Genomic DNA, 25,439 nt, shown 5'->3' on the forward strand with positions numbered 1-25,439 from the left:
CACAGTATTTTCACCAACACTTGTTTGTCTATTCATCTCCCACATATTTTGTACTACATGGATAAATAAATTCAGATAAGATAAACAAGAATAACAAAAAGTATATAAAACAGCTACTACAGAACCGCTCCATTAGAGACAATGTTTTTTGTGGGATATTCCCTGACATCTAGCTAAAGATTTCTCTGACAAGTTGATAAGTAATGCAATTAAATGGATTGCACGCTGCAGAATAGGGATTATTTATTTATGGCTAAAACTCATTACATTTTTTTTTCGTAAAAGAACTGTTTGATTGTTTTATGGCACATGTGCTTGTTTCATTTATGTGAATTTCTGAGAGTTATATGCAGTAAATGACACACTTTATACCACATACGAGGTATGTTAAAGAGCAGAGATGGGCAGTAACGCGTTACTTGTAACGCGTAACTGTAATCTGACTACTTTTTTCAAGTAACGAGTAAAGTAAGGGATTACTATTGCAAAAACGGTAATTAGATTACCGTTACTTTCCCGTAGGAACGCTGTGTTACTGCATTACTAGAACTGTGATTTTTTTGCGAGAATGTCTCATGTAAGCGAGTGCGCTGTTGGTGACAACAGCTGTGTGCAGATCAACAATGGATAATATATCGAGTGCGGAGCGTGGAAGTACTGACCTTACTTTGAGTTTGATTCCATAAAAAGTGACAAAAACATTAGTGTCCGTTGTGCGTGGGAAGAAAACGTCTTTTTACAGCAAAAAAAAAAAACAACCCTAAACAAGCACCGAGTGCGCAGCGACGTAATGGGAAATTCACAGAGAAACTCGTGGATTCTTCAACTGACCGCGGCACACCTGCACCAGGGTAAACCTCTGCCTACCCCACTCCTGCTTTACAGGTGAAAATAGAGCAAAAGGACCGCTAGTCTTTGATTTTATTTATTTTCTGCTGTGTTTTACTTGCATCTATTTGAAAGACTGAGTGTAAACACAAAAAACATTTTATTTTATGTGCTGGAATGTGCAGAAAATAGGTTTAAATGTTAAACTAATTTATTCAAGTCAGAGAATGTTGCATGTAATTAAATGTTTGCTTGATGCATAAAGTTAAAATATTAAAACTGATAAAACAAGTTAAAAAAAGATACTTTTCCATTTGATTACATTTTGTATGATGGATTATGCAGAAAAAGTAGAATTGGGCTGAAAGATCTATCGCTTTATCACCTCTTCAGGTTGTAAGTCGTGTTTTTAAAAAGTAACTAAGTAACTAAGTAATTAATTACTTTTGAAAATAAGTAATCAGTAAAGTAACGGGATTACTTTTTGGGAAGTAATCAGTAATTAGTTACTGATTACTTTTTTCAAGTAACTTGACCAACACTGTTAAAGAGTCTGAAAGGAGGGGTGGTGTTGGCCGCTCTGCTTTGGCTACTTGAGCATATTCTACTGGAATGCTGAATTTTACTAAGAAAGCTCATGCACTGTAGCTGTCAAACACCAGTGAACCTGTGGTCCCAACATTTCCTTTAAGTCTAACTATGAAAGGCAGTAAGCTAGCAGGAGAAGACTGTGTCACATGCAAAAACACACTGAAAGTAGCCATCTCCCTGACTTCTGTATTAGTTTCCAATAGGTATCAGTGACATCTCTAGTATTTCTTTCTTCCATTTGACTGATAATCTGATACGAGTCAAGTTTAAGAACACCCCAATTTTTCCAGTTTTTTTATTGAAAATTATGCAGTTTAATGTCTGATTGCACTTTGATAGCATAGTACAAACAAGGAGTTGGAGTTAAAAAAAGAAACTTTTTGACTCTTCAAATAGCCAGCTTTGGCAGATATAACAGCTGGGTACACCCGTGGCATTCTTCCTACAATAGAAATCAAGTACTCTTCAGAAAGTTCTTCCCATATCTGTTGCAGAAGTTCCCATAAATGTGTGGCATTTGTAGGTTGCTTTGCTTTCACTCTTCTGTCCTTTTCATCCCAAACCAGCTCGATGGGGTTTAAGTCTGGAGACTGTGCTGGCCTGACTCCATGTTTTCTGGCTTACCTGTACAAAAATCTTGTTTTTTTTTCCTGAGGTAGTTCTGGCATAGCTTGGACTTATGTTTTGGGTCTTTATCTTGCTGTAGAATAAACCCATGACCAACTACGTGCATACCAGAGGGTATTTCATGGTGCTGCAGAATGCTGTGGTAGCTGTTTTGGTTCAGGGTTTTGGTTTGCTCACTCTATACAAATCACCAACCAAGGATCCAGACCATCACACTTCTTCCTCCATGTTTCACAGTTGATGCCACACACTGTGAAACCATCCTTGAGTGCTGCCTACTCAGCAGCACTCAAGGTCCTGCATGATGAACTGAAGATTCCAAATTTTGATTCATGAGTCCATAATACCTTCTTCCAGTCTTCAGTAGTCCAATGGTGGTGTTTCATGACTCAGCCAAGCCTCTTTGTCCTATTCTGACATCTTAACAATGGCTTTCTTGCTTTCATCCTGTCAAACCTGCAGCTCGAACTCTTCTCTTCACAGTTGAAACTGAGACTTGCTTACTACGACCATCATTAAGCCGTGCTTGAAGCTGTTGTTCTGTGAGCTGCCTATTGCACAAGTTCTTAACTCTCAGTAACTTGTCCTCTGATTCAGTTGTGGCTTTGGGTCTGCCAGACCTCTTCATGTAAGAGTTTTCTCCAGTTTCTCAGTGCATTTTGATGGTGAAGGAAACTGTACTCACTAACACCTTGACTTTCTTTGCAACCTCTCTGTAGGAAAGACCTTAATTTTTAAGTGTTATGATGGCAAGTCTCTCTTACATTGTTAACTGCCCTTTTCTCGCCATTTTTGTAGCAACACACTACTTTCGGCAGCACAGTACTATTCAACTGATGCTCATGGGGGTATGGTACCAAAGTGTTTTCCAACACTGATTTTAGGCTGACAGGGCATTGTAAGTAATCCAGAGAAGTTGGAACACCTGTAGAAATTACTAGAACCGGCTTTCAAAGCTTGATCAACCTGCATTGATGCAGAACAGATTTAAGTTGTTACCCCATTTTTTTTTTATTTCTGAAAAAGGTCTTTTTTAATAATTCTAAAATGTACATTATTTTTCAGTTTTGGGTAACCTTACCTTTTTTTTTTTTTTTTTTAAACCTCTGGCAGTTCAACACTTACCTTTGTACCATTTCAAGCTATTTACCTGATTTGAACGACTTGAATTGCGATAAATAACTGGAAACACTGGGGTGTTCTAAATCTTTTGACTGGTATTGTAAATCTGTATATTGTCTATAATGTGTATGAATATCTGTGCACACTTCTAACCTAACAGTTCCCCCAGTCCACAACTTGGGGACTCTGGGAACTGTCACAACAGAGTGACAACTGTATTGCTGGCAAATCAAAGAAGTGTGTTGCTGAGTTTCAAGTAGACAGTATGAGCAGAAACTAAAAAACCCCATCATTGACTATATTACTATTGGGATGCCTTATCAATGTAATTTATGTTATTGATTATGCCAATGGTGCATCGCAGAACTGGCCCTGTCCAGTCGAGGCATTGATTTTCCCTGACAACAAGCTAAATGGTGGATAGAATGGCATTTATTTAGCACCATTCTAGTTTTATTGACCACTCAATGCACTTTTACAAAACGAGCCACATTCATACACCTATTCATACAGTTTTCTATGCACATAGCAGTTTGTATTATATATCAAACATTTACATGCTCATACCTCCCAAGCCACAGATGCCCCAGCTGCTCCTAAGAAAAGAAAAGAAAAAAAAAAAAACTAACTTGCCCACAATCATCTAAATTGTGGGAGTACTTTACACAGAAACCCAGCAACACAGTGCTCTGTAAGGACTGCAGATTGGAACTGGCTTATCACACCACTACTAGTGATTTTTGAGCACTTGAAGTGAAAGCATCTCAGAGCACTTTGTCAAGACTGCATCAGCACAAAGACAACTCTGGCCCGGTTCAGCATACAGCTCTCTGGCTCAAATGAAGAAACAGTCACAGGCACGGTTCAATTGGACTCTGTCACATTTCAGGTCTGGTGTGATTGCTAACTGTGCCCAAGCACAGAAATGAAGCACTTCCTGCAGCCCAGCTGCCTCTGTGCTGCACAACTGCTGCAATAAATATTTGATAAGTCTATCAGGCATGTGAAATGGCCGTGTTTCACTTACTAAAACACACAGGTAAAGGGTAAATAGAATCATGAATTCTATTGTGCTGTGCAAAAAACAGTCATATCATGATAAGAGAGAGTAAGAGATTAAGACTAGTTGATTTGATGTTTAACACTGCAGTGATGTAGTTTGACATTTGATGATTAGGTGATTTAATACATTAACTAAAATATTAATAAGGTCGATTTTGATCATTATTTTGTGTTAATGGTCATATCAATTAAGAAATACAAATATCTGAAGGTTAACCGACTAATCCAGACAATGTTTGGTTATTAGTAAATGGCCAATGATATTGATCAGAGGTAAAATGATGCTGAATAGACTCTACACTAGTTCAAACAGAAGAACTGCTCATTAAATTTTATTTTTTGTTTGCAAAAAAACTTTAGGTTTCGAAGCATTCCCCTTTTCTGCAGTGCATAATAGAAATGTCTACACCAAGAGTGAAAGAGCTTTGGCCAGTGTCTCAGCAGGGCCTCTTGGATTAGCAGAAAGTCTCGCTCAGCAAATGAACATCCGACATATGGCAATGCCTTCCACCTTCTCTTAATTGCCAAGTGTATTTATAGATAAAGGACTCAGCCTACAGGGGCTGGAGGGCAGCACTGCAAGTTGAATAAAGCAACAATTGCATCAACTGGATCTTTGCCATCTGGCTTTTTTATGAATAGCTTGTGTAAACAGAGGGGAAAAAACAAAACACCAAAAGCGTTATTCACTGACACCTCAGTAATTTAGTTTTTATAGTTTTTATAGTTTGTTATTAGTAGCTCAAAAAGAACATGAGGAGAAAAATCCAGCAAACTTCTGTTAAAGCAACTGCTACATTTCCAAAACATGCAGTTTTTACCTTTATAAAGACACAGCTTATTTTCTCCTTTTGTGCCAAAAGTCCTTACATTCTGCGTGAGCCTCAAACATGACTGCTGTCCTCTCCAATGACAGCTTATGAGGTGACCCTTAGCTCATCTTTAGGGGCTCTGCGTAATATTTCACGGCCCAGCGTGACACTTACCACAGATGAGCGCTATTCTGTATCCTCTGGGCCCAGGCAAAGCAGATCTGCTATGTCGTCCTCGAAGCCTGCAGTTTGTTTACCCTGATGGAGACTGCTGATTTAATTTGCCAAGATGGTGTCCTCTTACCCTTGCCCCATGCAGCTGGATCTTCGCGCAGCCATCCCTGACCGCCTATTCACCTGCCTTGCTTGATTACACTGTGAACTGAAAATGAAATAGGAAATATTCTAGAGTCTGCATGTTAGTTGTGTAATGAGCCTGGGCAGTAAAAGCAGTTGGTTATTATCCTTGTTTTTATTCCTCTGTTTTATTACTATGGGATGAAAAGTCACATCTGAGTTATATCATAAAAATTGCATGTTTTCATATAAACACATATCAATGAACAGACACAAAGTTATTGAGTTGCCTAGCACAGGAAAAACAGTGGCATACTGCATAGCTTTAAAAAAGATCTTTTCAAATAAATAACTATTATATATACACTGCATTCCTCATTGTGTAACCTGACATAGCATGGATTTTAAAAGAGCAATTTCAAAAGGTTTCTGATCATGTTTTTGTTTTGTCACTGAATGTTTACCTCTTTCACTGTTTCGTGTATTTTGGTCTCCGTCTGTTGGTCTATGTCACCCTTCAGCCTCACACCGCTTCATGTGCCCTCTGCTCGCCTTCAGCTTCTCTCCTGACTACTCCTCGCTTCAAACTTAACATCATGAGGGTGGCAGAGACTTGTGCTGTGCTTCACCTTGTCTTTGGAACTCATTACTACTACACCTTGGTCAGATCAACACAGTTCAAATCAAAGCTTAAACCATTTGCATATGAGCTATAACCATCCTGTTTAAGATACTCAATATTTTTACATTCTTTTTGTTTTGTGTTCTAAGGTGACGTCAACAAAAACGCAAATAGAATTATTATTATTAGTATTATGTGTGCTTTTTATATTTCAGTCATAGTTATTTCCTGTTTTATTTTGGTAAAATTCTTTGCTTGTGCTACATTTGCTATTCTACTTCCATTTCTCCTTCACCACTTTATGACTGCTTTCCAAACACTAATTAGTTTAACCAGTTTGTTATTATTAAATTATTGTGTATTGATGGCCTTTTTGATCTTTCTGTTTTTACACTTTACTTAATTGTAAACCTACCTGCGCTCGTTTCTCCTCTGCAGTGTCTTTCTAGCACATCTCCCACAGTCTCCTACTGTTTTTCTCTCTATATGCATTTGAATATTTGCCTTTTGCTCTGAAGTTGCATCATTTTTTATTTTTTATTTTGGAAGTCCTGTTGTTTTCTGCTGCTGTCACTGTAACACTTTAAAGTTTGTCCATGAAACAGTGATAGGCTGATTGTTCATCCAATCACTTGGCAAGTGTATTTTTGAAACTCCGTTCACTTTTCAAAACAGTTTCCAAGGACAAACTTTTTGAGTGTACTCACATCCAAAGAGCTTCAACATTCACTGTGGTTAACAGTTTGGGCCAAAGTACACTTCAGTTTCTCTCTGCATCTCAACTCCCCTGTCCTTTCAAGCGCTCGCATGCCTTTGAAAAGAGCTTGTGTAGAGCACAATGAGGTTCATGATTTTATACATTTTGCAACTTAATTGTTTTCCTCTCACACGCCTCAGCGTTCATTGAGAGAGCTGTAGGTGAGGAAGCCTTGTAGTTACATGATTAGGTGTGAACTACTATGGTATTTGGAGCAGGCTGGGGTTTCCTCCTTTTCTACCAATTTGTTTTCTGAAATAGTTAACAATCATGACACTGAACAACACTTTAGGAGGAATCTCACAGGTGAGTAAAGCTCCCTCATGTCAACATTGACATATCCAATTGTTATCATAAATGTTAACTCGTCCGGTGCACACATTAACATTAGCTATGTAACTATTACCCATTAGCCACATTAGACACCTCTTATCATTAGCGCAGTGGCCAGTGGACTGGCTGTATAGAGCAGTGAGAAATACAGAGACATACAGAAAGATACAGCTGCCCCATTACACATATTACTGCATTAATTTTCACAGGGCCATAGTTAGCATAGTGTCACAAATTTAGCTATATGCTTAATTTAGCTTGCTGACAAAATTAAAAATTAAATATAATTTTGCCACTGGATAGTCTACAAGCTGAGCCAGCATTAAATTTGAAGCTATGAGGTGTAATCATTTATTAAACTGGAAGCTTTGCGTGGTGTCCACAGACTAACTAAAGAAAGTTAAAGTCTATTTTAAAGAAAATGTAAGGAAAACATCGAGATAAGAAACCTGTAACAAATATTTAGGCCACACTACATCTACACGTTTAAAAAATATGGAACTCAAAGCTAAAACTATTAATACTGTTATCAAAATACTTTTTAAAATGAACAAACTAAAAAAAAAAACGAAAATAGATTTGAATTTAATAAATAATAATGAATTGGTACTTTCCAAAATTTAGAAACATTTGAAACAGCAAGCAATAAAGAGCACGTGACAAGTTCTCCAGGTTGAAAAAACATTGTGTCTGTAGGACCAACAGCATATATCTGACATAATGAGGTAATCGTGTTTTACATATCTTTTTGGGGTTATATCTAACAGAGTAAAATGAACTTGCTCAGTAAACTTTAACATTTATTAATATGTGTAGCTTATCTAGAACATCAAAATCTAAGACATAAGGTTAATTAAAATATATAATATCTAAAGCCAGTAATTTTTTATCACATCTTCAAGCAAGGAAGGCCATGGTACACTTAACCTTCACAGTAACACAGTGGCTCTCAAAATTTTTCTGGCCCCATTTTAGAAGCGGAATAAAAAGGTCCATGCACAATTTTTAATCTTTCAGTAACAATAAAAAATGATCTATGATGAATTTTATTAGAATAAAGGTGCCAATAATCACACAACAGTATCGGCAAACAACTAGTGTGGAATGAGAGTCCTGAGACCTTCATCACTGCCCATGATTATACTGTATGGGGGAGTTTGGGTGAGGGGTTATGGAGGCAACAGCTTGGTAGAAAAAGCTTTTCCTCAGACTGTTTGTGTGGGATGTCATGGGTCTGTATCTCTTGCCTGATGAAAAGAGTTCAAATAGAAGGTGAAAGGGTGTGAGGTGTGTGAAATGATTTCATCTTCATTAGATGGTTGGTGTAGAAATCCTCTAGGTGTGGGAGCTCCAAGCCTAATGCACACATCGTGTATTATTAAACAAGATGTAGATCCTTCAGCTCCTTCAGGTGGTCCTGTAAAAGTTCAGCAGCAGTTTCTGGCAGAACTGTGCTTGCTTCAACTTCCTTAGGAAAAACAGTCTTTGTTGGACTTTTTCGATCAGGCTGTTCTTCACCTGGTTGTCTCTTCCCACCTGAAGTGGCTGCACTGTGAACCTGATCCCCATGTTGAACCACTGCACCAATGTAAAAATGCTATCGCTGTGCAACAGACCTTGTAAGTTGTCAGGCTGCCTGTGTTCAAACTTCCATCTACAACTATAATGCTTTTTTTAATATAAGCTCAGAAATATGTTACAAACGAGTTATTCGGTGTGCACTTACACTTAGTCTTAGGGCATTTAGTTTATATGATGTCTATGGTAAAGATTTTTTTTTAAATTATAACCAAAGATGAATACATATAATACAATTTTGATTTCTATTTGTTAAATTTAATGAAAATTTCAGTTACTGTCCCATTAGCAATTGGTAGGTTTCCCAGTTGTATTTTCACGGATTGTTTAGTCATTTAGTTTCATTTTAGACCAATGAGTGTTCAATTTACTTTTAATAACAAACCCTGTTCTGACATCCCTTATACTTCCCTGCGACCATTTTAACCAAGCAACTGCCAACACTTGTCAACCAGTGAGGGAATGCACATTTTTCCCTAGTGACTGGTAGTTGCCAGTAGGTTTCTGACATGCCTCTAGGTCTGTGTGACTAAAACCAAAGCAAATTAAAGCAGTGACAGTAAATGAAAAATGCAATACAGTAATGTCTCCTGAAAACTTTTTTTTTAAAGTAGGCTCTGTTCTGAGTGCTGTGGTGACAGCCCATCCCCAGATAATACCAGTACTTGATTTCTCTTGAAGTAATGTGCATGCTGAAATTGAAGATGGAGAAACAGAACAATGCTGTGAAAAGAAAATATGGCCGAGGCTTTGAAAGAAAAGGTGAATCTTTGCTTCTGTTTTTTTTTTTCACTTTATGCAGAAGTGCCACAAAAAGAAAGCTTGATTGTTATTGATAAAGAAAAAGTAATGTTACATTTGTGAGCAATTTGTCGTGCCTGTTTCTTTTTGACTTAAAAAAGATGAATTCATCTATTCTAACAACTGCAATTACTGTCAGCTTGAAATCTGAAAACCATTCAGCCTCACCAATAAGTTTTCAAGTATTCCCTCGGCTTCTTTTGAAAAACTCAAATAATATGTGCTTCACTTTGAGTGGATTCACTTTTTGTTTAGCTCCGGTTGTGTATCAACTAACCCAGAAAATTACAGACTACTGTTCAGCTGCCTTTTTTAAAAGGCTTAGAGAGATGACAAGAAGCTAGATGTTGTTGAAAAGCTAGATGCAAAGAAAAGCTAAATAATTGTAATTATTTCATTTTTGATGTTATGTTGATGGTTGAGCATAAATGCACTAAGCACAGCATTGTACAAAGTCTCTTAGATGTATGCGATGTCATGTAACATTTTAAAATCAATTATTATCACTTCATTCCTTTATAACATCAAGGCTAAAGCATGAAATTATTGTCTTTACACAAATTAATGACTTTTTCTGCAACAGCTTAGTGTCCTTCAGCTGAGCTTTTCATATAAAACCACTGCTAGCAAAAGCACTTCATAAAAATACTCTGCAGGAGGAAACCCAACCTTCTGCCCTCGGCACAGCCCTCCAATATAACCTTAACATCATCTTACGGCAGAAACAGCTGTTTGATATTCCCGACCATAAATGAAACATATTCTATGTTTTGCTGTACCTGCTTGTCTGTGCCCTCTGGTTTGATTTGAGAGTGCCTCTGCTCCATCGTTATGCAAAGCACACTGATGAAGCAGCCACTTATCATTAAGTCTCTGACGTTGTTATACATCAAGGTTTTGTGTTATCAGCTAATATATGCATTATTAATCCAGACGAGGTACAGCACCGTGTCTTTGTGCATACCTATTAGGAGGCAGTGATATTATTTCCCACCTATGCCTACAGCTCTTGATCAGAGAAAAGATGGAAGGTTCACATGACAATGTAGTCAGCACAGCGAGACAAAACTTGTGTTTATGACATCTTGTTCACAGCTTAGAGCGAAACACCTTGTTAGAGGCAAGCAGAGCAGATTAATTTGGAATCTGGAATCAGCTGTGTGAATGGATTTGACACCTAGATTTTCAAGTGAATTGGTATCCAAAGAGAAGAGTAAATAGATATCTAGTGAACTATTGAAATTCTAAAATGCAAAGTTAACTTTGCACAATTAAGGGCTGAATGCAAAGAAACACTACCAAATTCTTTATATTATAAATATAAAATCTTCCACAGTAAAGTTCAAAAGGGAACACAAAAGGGCTATTTTTCTGTATTTATTTCAGTTTTGTCATGCGTCATGGAATAAGAACTGTACAATTTATTTACAATTTGCGTATATATAACCACTTATTCATTTTAGGATGTTTGGGGCCTATCCCACCAGTCATAACAGGGAGAGATCAGTAGGATGGCAGTCTCTCAATTCAATTCAATTCAGTTTTATTTATATACCACCAAATCACAACAACAGTCACCTGAAGGTGTTTTATATTGTAAGGTAGACCCTACAATAATAGATACAGAGAAAAAAATCCAACAGCAAGCACTTTGGCGACGGTGAGAAGGAAAAACTTCCTTTTAACAGGAAGAAACCTCCGGCAGAACCAGGCTCACATGGCTAATGCAGAGAGATGGACAACCATACACACTCACATTCACACCCAAACAAAATTTATAATCACCACTTAACCTAACATGCATGTCTTCGGACTAGAAGAGGAAACTAGAGAACCCAAAGTGACCCCACACAGACACAGAGGGAACACACAAAAAAGCCCCAGATTGCCAGCAGGTTCAAACCAGGACCCTCTTGCTTACCACTATACAACCCCATCAGTCCTTGTCTAATGTGCTCAAATGAAACATCTTAGTAATGTTGTAAACACCATCTTAAATTCCTTGGAAATATATATACTGCTACAAAATATTTCAAAATATTGAGGAATAAGCATAGTAATAAAAGTTAAATTTGTGTACATAAAAGCTGTTGGTGCATGAGTGAGCTTTGCTCTATCACATTAAAGTCTGCAAGCAATTCCAAAAGTCTATAAATAGGATATATCCTTTAAAGTATTACACTGAGTTTTCTGTTGTAGCATAAACAGGGTGGCATCCCTGTAGTAGTCTGTAATCCCCTCGAAGATTTCCAGAGTCCTCAGCAATGGCAACCAGCAGATGATATGCAGCATTAGAGACAGAGTGGAGAAGAGAAGAGAGAAGAAAGAAGGGAGAGCTGGGGAGGGGGTTGTTGAGTTGTGCCTCTGTGCTCTGTGTCGTGTAGAAGTAGACTAAAGAGGAGAGGAGGAGGTAAGTGACGGTAGGGAAAAAGCTTAAACCCCCGAGGGGAAGTTTGTGTCAGCCACATGCTCCGGCTGGTCCTCACTGAGCCAGGCCTTTTATTATGTTGATTTCCTCGGCCTTTTGTCCAAGATACTGACGAGACAATCGTCTGTGTGTGTGTGTGTGTGTGTGTGTGTGTGTGTGTGTGTGTGTGTGTGTGTGTGTGTGTGTGTGTCTGTGTGTGTGTGTGTCCCACAAAGGAAGAGGATAAGAAAGACAGACTTACACTGTTTGCAACATAATAAAAACTAGTAGACATATCAGTAATTACATATTCAAAATACAAAAGATTATAGAAACACATTCATGCTTTTGGTAAAAAGTGCTTTGAGTGCTCAGTTAGAACAGAAAATTGTTCTATATATTTATATCAGTCCATTTGCCATTTACCAAATGCTGACAGTGGGTAAACTCAGGGGCTACAGCAAGGCTCAGTATAAAATACGTTAGGATTATTTGTAAAGTTACTCTGGTGGAGTCCAAGACTAAAACTATACTAAATGAGCTTAATAATTCATTTTTAATTATTTAGGAACAATTTTGGATTTATTTTCTGTTTATGGTCTAACTGATTAGTTCTTGTAGGTTTAAAAACCCCCAAAATGTATTTAATAGAAAGCACAGGGAAAAGGAAGATGGAGGGAAGACAGAGAGGAAAGAAGAAATACAAGCAGAGAGACAGAAAGATTAAAAGAAACAGAGCGAGAGAGAAAAAAAATGTTCCCAGTATATTTGAGGATGAAAAGTGAATCTAATCAAGGGTTTAGAAGAGTGAGAGTACCACAGCGAGGGAGTGAGAGAGGATGACGGAGGATGTCCCCTTTACTCAGTGTCCAGCCCCCAATTTTGACGTCACATGCTGAGAGACACAAAACAACCCACTCTCAGCTGAGCCTCTCACTCGATTTTCACTCACACACTCTGGCATACCCACTCTCCAACTTACAGATACGCCTGCCCTCAGACACGCCGCAACACTTGCCTCGACACCCGCTCAACCCTCAGCCTGTGCGCGTGGGCGCACAATTATCTCTACACTAAAACGCTGCACTCTAGCAGCAAGAAAAGCACAAGGTCTCTCACTTCTCACGACTGAAGCATGCTCCATCTATTGTCAAGGAATGCCTAATTTTGTGTGAAGCTGCCGAAAGGGAAAAAAAGGAGCGCTCTGGCTTCCAAACCCGACCCAGACCCCATCCCAAAGAGCAGCAGATGTGACAGAAGAGGAGAGGCGGAGAGAGAAACACAATCTCCCTTACCCCTCCTCATCTGGGAGAACAATACCCGGTCTCTAGTTGGAGAGGGTCAGCTTTTGTCCTTCTCCGCACGCTCCCGCTCAAGAGTGAAGAGCAGACAGACGCGCTGACACATTGACCTGCTGCTGTGAGAAGAGAAGACGGAGCAAAGCATCTGCTGCACTCTGCTCGGTTTGATTCAGTACTTGGACAGTTCCTGAGCAACAACCAGTATTGTGTGTGCGCACGTTTGTATGAGAGTGAAGGGAGACTGTCGGGTGAGTGACTGAAGGTGATCCAGTTTGGAGCGAAGAAGCAGAAATGCAGCCCCCACGTTCACTCCAGCTTGGTCCCTGTGGCGCCTCTCTGTCCCTGGGATCTCAGGGAAGCACTACCACCTTCCAGCTGGAAGAGAAGCAGCTCTTTGAGAAGTTTTGGAAAGGGACTTTCAAGGCTGTGGCCACCCCAAGACCAGAGAGTGTCATTGTGGCTAGCATCACCGCCAGTAGGAGAGTGACTGAGTGAGTATCTACAGTTTACAGTATTTACTTCTATATTACTTCAGCAGCTTATGTGGACGCTTGCTCAAACTTCTCATTTTTCTTTAACCCTAAACTTTGTAAGCACATGGTAGTGGAGCTATTGCTGATATAGTTGATGCACACTTTCCTTTAATTTTATATACATATTTTTTTAAACACAAGAAGTGCCAGTTCATACAGTTTCCTCTAGAAGAGCATGCCTTAAAAATATAAAAGTCAAAGACATTTAATTAATCACCTGGCACCTGGATTAATTTTTGTTGTAAGGATACAGATAAATGTGTAATACAGAAAGCTGAAAAAGCTGTGTAATCAACATGTGTGCAAAATTACACCTGCCAAGACATTTTTTTGATCCGTACATCAGCAAATCAGCGAATAAAGGGGTCGTGTAAGAGCCTAGCTCAAACATGCCTTTGTTATTGATTTATCACCCAGCAGCCATCTGGATGATCTTTCTCCACTAATGTATGCAGCCACATGTGTCACGCAACCAAACACAGCTGGCCCGAAGAGTTTGATGTTCAATTATCTGACCCCTTTAAAGGTCACGTGAATCCACTTTTTGTGCTTTTAATGTCAGACTTGTCCTTTCGTCCCCCTGTGACATGGCGCTGTGCCAGAGCCTCCGTTAAAGGAGCAACATGTTAGACATTTTCTTCCCTCTTTTCATCCCTTCAACCAAAGGTTAGCTGTAGCACTTAAAGCCTTCAGGGGAGGATGAATGTCTGATGCCCTTTTCCTGCATATCTCTGCTCTCTTGTTTTTGTCCCATCCTTGCTCCTGTCTGCATGATCAACCATCATCTGCTAGCTTTGACAGTTTTATCCATGTTATCAGGCACTGTTCTGTCTGCTTTGCCTATTTCTCAAATGCATCAGAGGAGGTTACCCTGCTGCAACTGAAACGGCACGTACAAATGGAATAAATGTTCAAACATACATACTTTTTACACAGAGAGCCACGGGCACATGGATATACTTATCTGTCAAATGGTGTAGCTTGCTTGGGTGACCTTTGAATGGTTTTGACACCCACTATCAACTTTCTCTTATGTGAAATTAGCTATGTTAATGAGGATTAGAATGGCCCATTTCATCCTACATTGGCACAGGCAAGCGAAAGACACAGTGAATCAAATAATGTGTCCTTAATGGCTTCTATTACAGCAGGACCGTAATACTGCATATGGCTTGGTTATAAAAGATTTTATTGGCTTGTAGGATATGGATAAAAAAAGACTTTTTATTATAAGAAAGTGATCAAATATGCATTTGTTCCGCTGTGCCCCAGCTCCGCAATCTAACCAAATAATTGTAGCCACAATTTTTCTGTCAGTCAACCATAGCCTGGTGCAGATGACAGATTCAAGTCTATTTGGGGAACCTGGCAAAATAAATTAGAAGCAAACTGAATGGGCTCTCATAAAAAGAAAGAAAGAAAGAAATGTATTGTGGCTGGCTGCTGTGAACTGAGCAGCCTTTTTGAAATAGCTGGAGACTCTGGAGCGGGGCCCAGCTGTCTATTCAACTTTAGCTTCACTAGGAAAGAAGCTTTCCTCAAGTGGCTCTGCCCCTCCATGGGCTCCGTCCGGGTGACAGTGATGATGATGGCGGCATGGCAGGGGCAGGCGAGAGCAAATGTCCCCACAGAGAAGACATAATGTTGCTAATTCGCCTGGGTCTATTTGTGAAAGACAACGGCAGCGTCCCCGTTGTCCAGAGTTTGTCTCTCGCCCTGTCTCTGTGTATATTTACAGTTTGGCTTGGGTGATACAGATTGTAAATAATGAGAAAAACAAAACAAACAAATGCAACACCCAGAGAATATGGATGCAGGACATCCTAGCTCCCTTCCTACCGCACTGTTGATTTTGCCCAGGCATAGGGTGACTGGGGAACGCTTAGACCATCAGAATGCATTGCCTTAGGCTTGCTCCTCTACCTCTTTCTCTCCAAGAGGAGACATTATTATTCACTGTGGATAACGGAGGGGTGATGAACAATTGCAGTGAGTACGAGAGGGCATTATGTACAACAAGCAGAGATGGAAAGAGCAGAAGAGACTGAGGGAGAGCCACAGGGTGATGCCTCATGTTCAATCGGCATGAGTCTCTGTCTGTTTGTGGCATCCTAGCCTTACCTCTCTGTTCGCCTCTTTCTCTCTCACTCTCTCCCGTAACTCCTGAAATAAAATGCTGGAGGAGCCAGATAGCCACAGAGGAGTAATTAGAGTCCGTTGTTGTCCCTCTGTCCTCCCTCTATCCTCTTCTCCAGGCCAGTCACACAGAAGAGGGGAGGAGTTCACCAGCTCTATGCAGTGGGGTAGGGTTTGTCTCAAAACCATTATGACCCTGCAAGCTGTGTTGCTCGTGGGGGCTTCTGATTAAAAATGCAGCATGCCTAACTTAATGTTGTATAGCGTGTGACCACGAGTGTGTGTATACGTGTGCGATCATGTGTGTCCCTGCAGTTTTTTTTCAGCGGTTGTGAGGATTTGAAATAAGGGTGGAAGCTCGTAATGCGTGTGTATGTGTGTGCGTGTGGCTGCCATATTAGTGGGGTCTTGTCCAACTCTGTGGCAGATGGCAAGCTTGAGAGACTGCAAAGAAAGGGAGGGGGTGAAGTGTGAGTATGTGTGGGTGTGTGTGTATGCGTGTGTGGTTGGGGGTTTCAGGCCTCTTACCTCAGCAGATGCTGGTTTAACGAGAAAGAGAGAGAAAGGGTGTTTGGAGGGGCTTGTACTCTGACAGCACCGGTGGGAACATACAGCAGGATGGACAAAATAACAGGAACACCTTTAAACAGAATGCAATGCAAGCTAACTGCAGCCTCAAAACTTTAGTTTAAGTTTGAATACAACTCAAAGTATTGGATTTTAAAATAATTCAATAATTCTTCTGCTTCTTTAATGTGTTTTTGTTTTGTTTTGTTTTTATTATGCCATTAATACTGGGGTCGGTGCGGTCTGAAATCTACATCTAAGGCTGAAACAGTAGTTTCTGAGTGACAGAAAAACACTAGCATTTACATATCCTTGAGTTTTGACCTCTCAGATTGGTCATGACACAACCATACCATGAATTTAAGGAGCTGGAAAACACATAAAATAGAAAATGTGTCATTGCTGGTCAGTTTTATTACACTTAACACTTAAATGTAATACAAATCCTTAAACAAAATGCACATTTTCTCATAATCAATAGGTTGCATTTCCAGATTTGGTGAAATATGATAAGTCTACCTCTGCCATTGTGTGGACTGCAATTTAACTGCAAAACGAAAAGTTGGTCTGTGGCTGGATATGACCATTAGACCAAACTGACTGCAGTTTACAAACTTATATGCTTGTAATTCCAGCACTGTAATTTGTTGCACACCTGATTGATCCAGGCATATTTACAAGATAACAATTGATATTCGTTCAACAGATTCGCCGGTCTAGTTCACATGCAGAGTTAAAGTATGTGGGCTTGTTCTGTTGTCTGTAATAAAGCGACAGTTCGGGTTATAATTATGTTGTTTGTCATTGTTTTCTCTTCAAAATTGTTTTGATTAAGTGGCGGTTTGTTCATAGCATGTGATTGTCTGACGGCTTGTAGCCTCTCAGAGTTTTTGATGTTTGCGTGTCCACCTCCTGGCTGTTGGAATTGCACAATTTGCTAAACAAAATGTCTTAGATTTAAATTGCTATGGCAATAATGCTTACAGCATCCACGCCCATTTAAGCAAATACAGGAATAATAATGCTCAGAGAGTGGGCATAAATAAATACAGGATATATTCTCTCTGTGAGAATGACAAACATGATTTAGTGACGGACGAGGGGTTTGTCTGCCGTTGTACATCTGTGTCTGTTCTTCCGCTCTCCTCATTGCAGAGTATCTTTACCCGACTTGTCTTCCTCTCCTCGCATTAGTATCTCTGTCCTTGCCTCTCCTAGTATCTTTTCAGTGTGTGTTAACTCGGTCTCTCTGTGTCTGTGTCATATTACTCAGAGCACAGGATGCGGCTGCTGAAGCATGCTGACAAGAGAGTGGGAGATGATGCCAGCTCCCCAGGCAGGAATCGGACTTATCACCAAAATGGATTCCCATTTGATACTGACTCCAAAATCCATTTGAACCAATCTACCTTCTGCAGCTTCACACTTGATGCACTATTCCAGCGCGTTTTTCGCCTCTTTTTACGTCATGGGCTGAGAAAAAAAAGCAGAAAGGTTCATTGGTAAATTGGATTTTTAATCTTTCGATTCAAATAGAAGGGGAAAAGAAAAAAAATATGACAAATATAAATATGTGAGAAAACTGTAAAAAGTTACCAAATCTAAAAAGTCTCCTTTCTTAGCTTTTTAATAGATGGCTGGAACATTTGTTACAAGTCTGCAAGTTTTAACTTTAAATAAATAGAGGCATGTATGATAGATTTATTGTCTCTCAGGTTCTGTAATTAACTATTTTTAAATATCTGTCTCTAAAATCAAAACCCTAGACTGGAAAGAAATAACACCTTCATGTTTAAGACAGGAGGTGCTGGCCATGTTACTGGCAGATGAATTGCTTTGCGTTCGCTATGAAATAGGGTGAAGAAATCTCATGAAAACATGAGGTCTTCAGGAAGAGCTGTTTGTAGCTCGAAGAGCCTTTTTGAGTTTGCCCAATGGAATTTAAAAAGGGTTTCATAAATACTAAAATGTACAGAACGTTCCCTTTTTCCCAAGTAGTGCTGAACTATTTAGAAAGCATCAAAAGAATTCCAGAGGAATTAAAAATCTCTCATGTGAATAAGAAAATTAAATAAGTTCGCCTTGTAATCGGAAGGTTCGAGCCCCGGCTTGGACAGTCTCGGTCGTTGTGTCCTTGGGCAAGACATTTCACCTGTTGCCTACTGGTGGTGGTCAGAGGGCCCAGTGGCGCCAGTGTCCGGCAGCCTCGCCTCTGTCAGTGCACCCCAGGGTGGCTGTAGCTACAACGTAGCTTGCCATCACCAGTGTGTGAGTGTGTGTGTGAATGGGTGGATGACTGGATATGTAAAGCGCTTTGGGGTCCTTAGGGACTAGTAAAAGCGCTATATAAATACAGGTCATTTACCATTTACCATTACCACATGAACTGATGCACTGTTTAGTTGAGGTCACCAAAAAGAAAAAAGCATGTAGAAAGCCTTATTGCATCCTATTTTCACTCAAGGATTACAGAATGTTTCAGAAAGGATTTGTGTCAATGCAGTTACCTTTTGTGGGAAAATAATAGCCTGCAGGAGTTGGGCTAGGGAGGGAGAATTACAGAATAGTTGCAGGAAGGAGGACATTTTGGGGCCCATTAAAATTGAAGCTTAACAGCAGCCACTATCGCCATGAGTGACAATAACTAGATGATAATAAAACAAAAGAAAAAAGATAAACACTGTTAAAGGTGGAGAGAAGTTAAAAAAAAGTCACTCACTGCCCTTCCTAAGATATATAGATGAGCCTGTTTGCTATTTAACCACAATGTTATTCACTAGGAAATATTCAACAGGTCCTCAAAGTTCTGTATAGTTGAGATGTCTTACTCTAGAGTTTCCTGGCTTGAAGTTTGGACTTCATCTCATTTTTATTTATTTATTTGTTTATTTATTTATCAGCAAGTTCCAAGCCGAATTTTTGATGACTGAGCTCTGCATGTTTCTCCTGTTTGTACTGCAGCATCTAATGCTCTTGCACCACACAGGTACCACATCAACACTGAGTAGTTAGCACTGCGTTCTTGTTTTTTTGTGTAGTGTTGGTTGGAAAACAGTTTCTAGCTGCATTAGTGCCAACTTCTGTTTGTAGTTCCTTGCCACTTTGTGCAATTCTCCTTCTGGACCTGGATGCATCATGAGATATGTAGCTCCGAAGTGAGAAGGATCTAAAAAAATTGCACCAGTTCTTAAAGGGATACACCTCCACGTGCATTTTCTGGAGGTAGTGAGTTATACAGAATATTTACTGATATAATTTTTACATTAAGTGGCCATAAGAAATCCATAGTGAAAATAACCCACAGAGGTCTAATCCCTGAAACGTACTGCTGCACTATCTATCCATTCATCCATTCATGCCAGTTTGTCCAGGGTCTTCTCCAGGCGTGACGTGGCCTGAGGCTGGATACATTCTGGTTGAGGTCAGGTTTTCCGTCATGCACCCCTCACCTCACCAAAACACCTCAGTTGGTGTCGAGGAATAGTTACTCTGCTCTGAGCTCCTCACCGCAAACCCCTCCCCTGATTGGAAGAAGGGAGCCTGGGCTGAAAGCTTCAGAGTGTCTCCCGGGGTACAGTCTGGAGTTAAAAAATGTAAAGCTTCAAGATCATATTTTGTTTTAATAGTAAATGTGAAGGATTGAGTGTAAGCTGAAGGAATGAAAGAATTTGCTCACTTTATCAACAGGCCCCCAAAAAACTGGCATTCAGAACAGTGCCACCTTAAAAGTCGAATGAGACATATATTCACTGGCCTACAGCAAAAAATGGCTGTAATATATCACTGGGGAGTCTGAAGGTGTTATTGATGAATGCCAATGACCCAACAATTACTTCAAAGGTGATATTTCTGGCTTTTAAAGCTCACTTTGACATTTCCAAATTTCATCCTCATCTCGGCATCTTAAAGGCACAGTGCAGCGGTGAGAAATGAGTTTAGCTATAATGACACACCTATCGATTGTGCCTGACTACAGCTGGACTCGTGTGCTAACTTGTGATAGATGTTTAATATCGTGTAAGCATGATGGAGATAAAGGTTGAAAGCAGCACTTTGAATAGAGAGCTCAAAAGACCCTTTGATATTTGAGTCCAGGAAATGTGTCATTTTTTTGTCCCCATAGACACACTCCCTGAAATGATGTAAGACTGTGTGTTTATTCGAGTTTATGAATCAGGGGATCAAGCTACTGAGAACCCTTCAAGGCACTGTGTCCATGCACACACACACACACACACACACACACACATGTACTGTATGCACGCATGCCTTTTTATTATTATTGTATGTAGTGAGTGAGTTCATCAAACCCCCAAAGGCATCAAGAGCCTAGCAGTGAAAAGGAACATACCTAAACAGAATCAGTATATGGTGTTATTATTGCTGTTTCATCTTGTTCTTTGTCTTGCTCCCCATGCCTGACAGGCAACATGAAGATAATAAAAGACGTGGCTGTAACATGAACAGAAATAACATAAAACTGAAAAGAGCAACAGCAGCGGTGACAGAGTGATGCAGACAGTTTAGATAAATGTGTGAATGCGGGAAGTTTGTTCAGCAAGGAAGTTCAATTTTAAAGAATTGATTATGAAATCTTGAACTAGCGGTTATAAAGACCGTGAACACAAGGAAGGACTATTTAGTTTAGACTTGGCCCTTTGGTCTGTTCAGGCGTGCCAAGGATTTGGCGGCACCTTAACAGTTGCTTTAAACCTTGAGAAAGTACAAATGTATTTCTGATCGGCCTTCCACTTATGTTTATATATTCTTTCCTCATTAGTACAAAACATTCAAAGAATATACTCGCATGTCCAGGTGCCCACGCACATGATGGAAAACACGTGTAGGTATATAATGAGAGAACATATTGAGGTTGACATATAACACGGGGAGGAGGGGGAGTGACATGGTAAGTCCTTCAAAGCTGAACAGCAACAGCATCATTTTTAAGATGAAAGCAAAGAGCCGAGTGTTAACCCTTTACATCATCTCAGAGATGCTGTGAAATTTTCCCTTTAGGGATCACAGTTCGCCCACTGTGGCAACTCCCCTGCTTGGAAAATGCCACCCACACCCCTCCCTCCTGTAGCTGCTGGCTACTGTGTCATATCCTGAATTGTGCATTTTTATGATTGTGATTTGATGCAGTCGAGAATTGTTTTTCTAGTTTTTCAGGGAATAAATGTTTAGTTAGAAAGGCAAAGTTCAAGTGGTTTTTTTTTTGTGCTAAAACGACTGGTTCACCAGTAAATGACATAGAGCATGTTTTTTTTTAAATTACATATTTAATTTAAATCTGTTCATCACCAACATACAAGATCCCTGGTTTAAGAGTCACAGGAGACACAAATCTCTGGGAGCCATCACAATCTGTCAAATCAAATATGCAGATTTGTCCATTGTGGCAAACTCTTGTGAATAGAAACTTAACAACACAAGACACAGAAGTACTCTTTAATTACGAATACTTAGAATTGATTTTTTTGGGTAGTTATGCCTGCGTGTTTATACTTGTTGAGGAAAAAATGTGTATCTTTATTCCAATAATAAAACATTCAAGAGTGCATTTTTACTTGTAAATGGTGCTAAATACTAAAAAAGGTAGAGTTAAGTTAAAATTTAGTGGATCCAAATGAATGAATGAATAAGATGCAACAGAAGCCACACAAAATGTTCGCACTCATCTTCTAAATTGTTCTGAAGTAATTGCAAGAGCCTACTTTCCCACTCTCAGGACTGACAAAACGACGACAATAGATATTTCATTAAGGCTATGCAAAGATGTAGAAGTTCAATAAGCATCGGTAAAACATAAGGCAAGACTGTAATCTGTCATGCTGTAAAGGGAAATTTGCTGCTCCAACAGCACAGAAGGGGGAACTGATTTTGTTTGAGCCCAAGTTTCTATGCTTGAATTGGTTTAATTCCATAATGATAACAGACAAAAAAACAAATCTGAAAGTTTCTGTCTTGCTCATTAGAAATTTGACTGCTTGCGAGCACAAAATACACTGAGCTGGAGTAATATGGATCCATTCTGCACCTGCCGCACTTACTTTATGTTAAAATCGAGTGCACTGACATTTAGAAAGACTCATGGCATTTAAGTCCATTAACATAGTAAATTGTGTCGCTTGTTCACAAGATGTGTGTTGGAGTATGTGCTTGTGATTTTGTCAGTTTGCCGAGTGCAGGCTCTGCAAGAATAAATGTAGCAGATGGAAACATAAAGGCGGGAAATAATAAGCAATGCACAAAAATGTCTGAAATGTAAAATCTGTAAATTCTCCTTTAAAAAAGCAAATTATTTTTCAGTGCTTTGGTTGACACAGAGTCTGATCACATGTGTTTTTATTTTGTTTGTATTTTTGCTTTTTGCTCTTTTTTTTTAAGAACAAAAAGTTAATAAGTTAATTAGATGTTCCTTATCTTTATCTATGGCTCAGTAATGTTCTGGCCTCTTGAATCTATTTGAGGTGGTAACAAAAACAGAAAAGCTTTGACTCAACTTACTTTGAGCTTTGTTTCAAAGGCTTTCAGAGAAGATGCTGTATCCTTTGTTGACATTGAGGAGCAAGTACACAACAGCGTCAAAGCAAATCATGCTGTATAGGGCAAAAATTAACTTCTAGTTTCTTACATTACCGAAACGTATACAGCATTATGTGAAAAGCACATGCCGTGGAGAGTCACTGAATGCAGCCACTTTGTGTAATTGACTTGTTTGTAAAAGAAAGAAAGATGGAGCGAGGCAAGGGGGTAAAATGAGAAATGAAAAGGAGAAATGGTTATTATTTGTAATAATAAAGGTGATCGAAATCAATATAACAGTAGCGTGAAGCAAGGATGTAATGACTTTCTGGTGGAACAGAAAAAAAAGGAGGAAAGGGAAGGACAAAAGAAAGACTGCGAGAAGGAAGGAAATAAAAGTGCAGACTCTGTGAGTGACATTTTGAGATTGTCCATTTCAGGACACTGGAGCAGCAAAGGTTATTACATTTTACTGAATATCATATTCCAGCCCATGAATAGAAATCCTTTCTTGAGTTGTGGCCAAAGGGAATTGAATTATATGTAGGCACATAATGTACAGCATTGAATAAACTCATAATAGACGATGAGAGAGGGGGGTGAAACGCTCCTTTGTCCTCTACTGGCTCAAGTTGAAATGGACAGTAGTAAATCTTACAGACAGTAAGAGATGACCTATTCCTTTGAGCAATTCATTACCAATGAGCGTGGTACTGAGAGAGGGACGGCTTGCTCATTACAGCCTATTAGATCTTCACAAACCAGAGATTTCCCTGGACATGTAAAAGGTATGAGTCAACTTTCAACTTTAACTGCTAATCACTTTGCCTGCAGCAAACAGAATAAAGAGAAACAAAAACAGTTGTAAAGTGTAAGTGAGCAAAGGCTTACTAATGCAATATATGTGAAAGTGCTATTGTCATGTGCAGTTTTTTTTAAAATACGTAATTACTCAGTGGAGTTGAAATGGAAAACAATGAATTCCCAGTGACTGTAATATCCTGTGATAATTTGGTATTTAGTGTTCTCTCTGTTGTTTGTCACAAACTGCTTGCTCACATGGTCTACATATTATAGATCCATGCACATGGTGTATTATTTTTGAAGTGGTTAGTCATTTAATGTATGATCTTTTATGATGGAAGTGCATAAACCTCGTAAGACCCAAACTCTTTCATGGCATGCATTTTTAATTTCTCTTTGCTATTTGGGCTGATTGCGACCTGATGAATGTAAAAACAAAGAATTACCAGATTTTTTTTTTTTTTACCTAATTTTTGTTTCTGAGAAAAAGGAGATCCACATATGAGGACATTCACTTTAAATTTGGATAGAACAGTGGCAGTATAATGTCCTCGTAAGTGGATATCAGGCCCTTGTAGAGCAAAATGTAATATTTTGGTCTATACAACCCAAAATGTGATGTCCATATGTGTGGACACCAGGTCCTAGGAGGTTAAATCTGATTTTGGCATTTTATTTACATCTTTCTTTTAAAAAGTTGTACCACTGGCAAAAAACGTGTGACCAGAAACCGTCTTAGTATTAATCAAATAATTCATAAGTGATGTGCATGGATGCACACCAGTATACCAGAGAATTCTTGTTGAAGTCTCACTACTGCCAAAATTTACCTGAAAGGAAATGGAGTGTTTTTTCTAAATATACTCTGATATTAGCAAACCCTAAACCACAGCTCAGGCAGTCAATCAACTGATTAGTTGATCAACTGGTAACTATTTTAAAATGAATAATTTGTTTTTTGCAGCTTCTCAAATATATCACGTCAAAGAAAAAAGACAAAATAGAATAAAATACATTTGTCTGTGAATATTACTGCAACTCTATCCCTTTTTTAAACATTATTTGCAGACACAGGCCAGGGTGATCAATAATGAAAAAATTGTCAGTTTTAGCACAACTCCAAGACCCTCAGTCTAAATGATATAATGTGACAGGTTCTGAATATACAACAGCTGATCATAATAACATCAGTGGTGCTTCAGGGGTAGGCAGATTATTACCACATCCAACTGGAACATGCCATTAGGTAGTGCAATCACTCATAATGACGGTAGGCAGAAATCGCTCTCTCTCTAAAATCGCACTGAAGCAAAAGCCTCATCAAATATGTATGCATACGCCAGAGTTGCCATTTTGGAAAATCTGAAAAATCCTGGATAACAGGCCAAAGCTCCCTTTAGAAACAATTTTAATTCTGGTGTTAAAAACGTCCCAGGAGTCTCTTATTTACTGTAGGTCTACACAGATTCACACAAAAGACATTCAGAAACAAACTCAAGGTTCGTCTCACATGGACTGACCATCAGCGTCGTTGGTCTTTTTCTTTTTGTGCCGAGTGTGCTTCTTCTTTGTAACTGGAGCCCCGAAGCAGTCATTGTATTCATTATTAAAATGCAAACTTATCAAAGTCAACTTCTCATCACTTAAATCATTTCAAGGCTGAGTGGCTCCCATGTCTCAGCCTCCTCCTCCATTTTTCATTTTTGCTGCTTGCCCATCCTCATATCAGT

General features: G+C 39.2%; 1 protein-coding gene across 2 annotated transcripts in view; it reads left to right on the forward strand.

The window, feature by feature from the left end:
• The first annotated feature begins 12,762 nt into the window (after positions 1-12,762).
• The window catches only part of srrm4 (serine/arginine repetitive matrix 4), a 62,682-nt gene continuing 50,005 nt past the window's right edge, over positions 12,763-25,439 (forward strand). Inside the window, exons 1-2 of one of the 2 annotated variants that reach the window (XM_084945308.1) lie at positions 12,763-13,629; positions 15,927-15,974. In XM_084945308.1, coding sequence (XP_084801434.1) covers positions 13,430-13,629; positions 15,927-15,974 — 248 coding nt within the window. In that variant the 5' untranslated portion in view covers positions 12,763-13,429. The remainder of the gene's footprint in view (positions 13,630-15,926; positions 15,975-25,439) is intronic. The other variant, XM_084945309.1, reaches the window with a different exon arrangement.

This window comes from Perissodus microlepis, chromosome 12, assembly GCF_051167445.1.
Source record: "Perissodus microlepis isolate ML-2025 ecotype Zambia chromosome 12, ASM5116744v1, whole genome shotgun sequence".
Classification (NCBI taxonomy): domain Eukaryota; kingdom Metazoa; phylum Chordata; class Actinopteri; order Cichliformes; family Cichlidae; genus Perissodus; species Perissodus microlepis.